The following is a 4,461-nucleotide window of genomic DNA, read 5'->3' as shown; positions in this document are numbered from 1 at the left end:
GGACAGAAGCTGCTACACAACTGCTCGAAACAACACGGTCTATAGGAACGGACGGGGAAGCTACAACATTCTCCACAGCTTTATCGAATATACCCTTGCCACGAACATCCTCTCCTTCACCTGCTAAGGAAAACATCCCTGCCCCATTCAGATTACTGCTATCCACCACTGCTTTCCCTTTGAGTTTGCAGCTGTCCATCGAAACAGGATAGAGCACAACATCACCCTCCTTGAGCTCTAGATTCTCACCACTTAGAACATCGCAATTTTCAACACTAGCAGACGATGAAAACGAAGCCACACCTACTGAATTATCAGAAAACTCATTAGGCCAATCCTCCTCCGAATTAGAAGACGCCGCGTACTTGGAAGAGTTGTTGGTTTTGGGACCATACTGGAAAGCACCGAAGATGTCTTCCCTAACAACAAGAGAGTATTCAATATCATCAATAACAACTCGCAACGTATCCGGGACAACACATGAGGTAGAAACTTTCACCATAATCCTCGCCGCATCCAAAAAACCGCCTTTCGATGTGTGTTCGTCAATACACACGAAAGAGCCAAAGGTTTCCACCAAACCTACAAAGAACTCTGAATCCCAGGCATGAGCTGGTATACCATACACCCGGATCCAAAGCACCCTACTATTATCAACCACCGATTCCTCCCATCTTTTTATCTCCACAAACCACGACCTCCACCAAGTTTCTCCCTCCCCTATAAGATCTTCAATGTATCCCTCCTCGACTTCTTCTAACAAGCACAGGTCACCTCCCATGGGAGTTACCTTGACAGCAAAAAGTCCTTCCATCTCAAAATGCGTCTGTATGTTGTACGCCGATCCCGGTACTAAAACAGTCCCGACATACGCTTTTCTAAACCTCGCTTTAACATCAACCTTGGACTTTTTTTTATTAATTATAATAATTAAATAAATTGATTAATAATAATCAATAAATATTATTGTGGTGAATAATGCAGGTTGGACTTAAAATAATTCAACTGCTATCCTAAAATACATGACAATAAATAAACATAATAATTATTAAATATTAAATTAATTGAATTTTATTATTAAAAGTTTTAAAAAGTAATGAAAGTAGCTAGAATTATGGAGAATAATTTGAAAAAATCACGTAATAATTAATTTAATTAATAAGTAATAAAAAAATTTGTTATTCTGTTCTGGAGAGTTACTGGGTTAGTGTAAGAAAATTAGTTTTTATGTAATAATTAATTAAATTAAAATGAATATAAATACTAAATAATTACGAAAATTTTATTTAATAATAAAGATAAAAAATCAAAGGAATATAAAAGTTAATGGGTTAGTGGAAAAAAATTAGTTTTTATTAAATTAAATTAAATATAAATAACATATAATTACTAAAATAAACTAAATGAAATGACTCAAATAACTCTAATTTTGGCTCCAAAATTTCCTTCAATAACTTAACAACTTTAATCAATAAGATTAATAGGAAATAGATAAATACAATTAATAAAGTTAGTAAATTTAATTATAGAGTTAGTCTTCTATTTTATTTGACTGATAAAAGTAATATTTATTTTAAATTTAATCAATTTTAAATTTTTTTGCATTAAAAATCGATAAGATATCTATTTTTAAAATTTTATTTTTTAGTTTTAAAATTTTACTATAAATTTTATATGATAATATATTTGTTTTACAAGAGACATGTCATTAAAAAGTGGGTTTATCAAAATTTTAACATTAAATTCTTTTTAAAAAAAAAACTCAATAGTTTGAATATAAAATTGAAAGACTAATTACGTCAATCAACTAAAATAGAGGATCATTAAAATCATAATTAGACATATATAATAGTTTTTTTTTTGGAAGCAAGATATTATATAAGGGAGAACTAAGGGTTATCCAACCCGATTACACGATAAAACGGGAAGCCCCGACAAAAAAAATTACAAACCAATTAAATTACGAGAGAAAAAGTAATGGATCCTTGATGAACTCGTAATAAGAATAATTGGAGTGTGTAATTTCTCAACAAAACGACCACTTCCAAGCCAAATACTTTATGTTCCACACCGTATTGTTGATGTTCCAATCCACGTTCTGGAAACAAACCTCATTCCTCACTAACCATAAAGTCCAAGAAGTGGCAAGCCAAACTACTTCTAACTTTTTATCTTTGACCTTATGTATACCAAAAAACGAGTGTCAATCTATAAAACTTGACAAACACTCTTCCTCCTCCCTAACCGGTTTACCTACCCAAACCACAATCTCCCTCCAAATTCTCTTCACCACATCGCAATTAAAAAAGGAATGATCACGATTCTCCCAAAAAATTCCACAAAAAAATGCAATATAAATTATCTAAGGATAAAAGAATACCTCTATACACCAAAAGATCTTTTGTTGGAAGGGGGCCAAGAGGAAATTGAAAACTAGCATAGAAAGCATAACAAGAAGCCACCAAAAACCCCACATCCGAATTAAAATTCCATTCCACCAAGTCTTTCCCATCCAATCTCCTTTGAATGCCTTCCAACCGAATCCTAAGGGAAAGGAAATCGGGTAAAAGCCCCAAATTCTCCATAACCTCCTCCAATAGGCCTAAAATTTCCAAATTCCCTCTATCCAGCCTCCCATTCCCGCCATCAAAACTCTCTTCAAAGACGATGCCGAAAATAATTCCGGAAAAGCCTCTTTCAAAATACTATTCTCGAACCAATTAGCTTCTCAAAAATGTGTATTAAAACCATCATGAATAATACACCTACTACAAGCAACTATAGGATCATAAAAAGAGGAGTTTCCATTTTTTATGATATTCTTCCACCAAAAAGAATAAGAATCCTTGTTTGCAACATTCCCACAAAAAAACATGAGTAGATAAATCACCATACGTACCTAGCTTTCAAAATGTCATACCATAAAGAATCTCGACTTTGAAGAATTCTCCACCTCTATTTATTTAATAGTGCAAGATTAAAAATCGAAATATTTTTAACACCTAACCCACCTTTCTCCAAAGGTAGATTAACAACCTTCCAACTAACCTAATGAATCTTCTTCCTTTCCTCCACCCCCATAAGAAATTGCTTTGAAGCCTTGTAAACTCTTTCGCCACCTTCACCAGCATCTTGTATAAAGACAATGTAAAGATGGTTAAAGAACTTAAAACCGATTTCAAAAGAGTGATCCTACCTCCCAAATTAATAAAGTGATTTTTCCAACCCTTCAAACAGTTCCTCATCTTAATCAAAGGAGGGTTCCAAGTCGATTCCTTCCTAGGATTAAAACCAATAGGAATACCAAGAAAGTAGAAGTTACTATCTTCTATTTTACAAGAAAGGAAGAGAGAGGCGGTTTCCAAAAACATGATGCTAGAATTAATCCACATCAACTTATTCTTATGATAATTAATTCCAAGACCCAAAACAAGTTCAAAAGCTCGCAATATCGACTTGATCTCCCAAACATGTTTCCAAGTTCCTTCTCCAACAATTAAAGTATCATCCGCAAATTGGAGGATATCCACCCAACAAGACCTTTTAATCGCAAATCTCCCAAACTCCCCAATTTCAATGGATTGTCTCACTAACCCCGTTAGGCCTTCCGCAACCAAGACATAAAGAAAAGGTGAAAGAGGATCACCTTGTCTCAAACCTCTAGAAACAACAAAATCCTTAGTAGGGCTCCTGTTAACTAACACCGACATGTCACTTTTAAAAATCAATAATTCCATCCACTTCCTTCATTTCCTCCCAAAACACATACTCGTAAGCATGAAACGTAAAAATTTTCAATTTACTTTATCGTAAGCCTTTTCAAAATCCTTAAAGAATACAATTTTTACCTTTTTTTCTAGCATAATCCACCACTTTGTTTAACCGCAAACAAACTTTCCCTTTCAAAATGTGTTTGTATGTTGTACGTTGATCCCAGAATAATCACCTGACTGACATAAGCCTTACTAAACCTTATCATGCTCTCCTTCTTAGACAAAAACCTGAAACAAATAGCCTCTTTCCTCTTATAGTCTACCTTCTCCAAATTCTTAGAGACGACTTGGGCAAAACTCCTGCTATCCCTCTTCAAATGAAAACCTCCCCTGCTTCGACTCGAATTGACAGTAGAAACTCCCACTCTAGAAAAGGAATTTGCCCCAAAACCCACTTCCTCAGCTACCTTCGACTGTTCAAAATGATGTAAGTTTGCGTGAATTTTCTTACCCACTATAATAACATTATCCAACCGAACCCCAAGCAATCTCTCGTCTTCCACCTACATAAACCTAGAAAACCCAAATCTCTTGCCAATGTTGTTCCTCCTGGGGGAAATAGACACCTCCACCACCTTCCCAATGCACCTAAAAAGATCAAATAGCTCCTTTGCAGCTAAGAAATTAGGGAACTCAGATAGATCAAATGACGATACGTTCTAGTTCCGTTGGTCGTAATTCAAATTCC

At 34.7% G+C, this 4,461-nt stretch overlaps 1 protein-coding gene across 1 annotated transcript; it reads right to left on the bottom strand.

Moving 5' to 3' along the window:
• Positions 1–3,048: 3,048 nt before the first annotated feature.
• On the bottom strand, positions 3,049–3,710 carry LOC131649050 (uncharacterized mitochondrial protein AtMg01250-like). The gene is made up of 2 exons (XM_058918797.1): positions 3,236–3,710; positions 3,049–3,131 (listed from the first exon to the last, which is right to left on the bottom strand). The coding sequence occupies exons 1-2, from the start codon at positions 3,708–3,710 to the stop codon at positions 3,049–3,051; spliced, it is 558 nt and encodes a 185-aa protein (XP_058774780.1).
• Positions 3,711–4,461: the final 751 nt, after the last annotated feature.

The sequence above is a fragment of the Vicia villosa genome, linkage group LG2, assembly GCF_029867415.1.
Source record: "Vicia villosa cultivar HV-30 ecotype Madison, WI linkage group LG2, Vvil1.0, whole genome shotgun sequence".
In the NCBI taxonomy this organism is placed as follows: Eukaryota; Viridiplantae; Streptophyta; class Magnoliopsida; order Fabales; family Fabaceae; genus Vicia; species Vicia villosa.
This window is presented reverse-complemented; position numbering and strand designations above follow the sequence as displayed.

Bases quoted from the DNA above. Each gene is read 5' to 3' on its own strand.
- LOC131649050 (XM_058918797.1), bottom strand. From the start codon at position 3,710: ATGTCGGTGTTAGTTAACAGGAGCCCTACTAAGGATTTTGTTGTTTCT. The intron at 3,132-3,235 runs GTTTGAAGGGTT...TCTTTATACAAG, and splicing joins TTTGATTAAGATGAGGAACT to ATGCTGGTGAAGGTGGCGAA.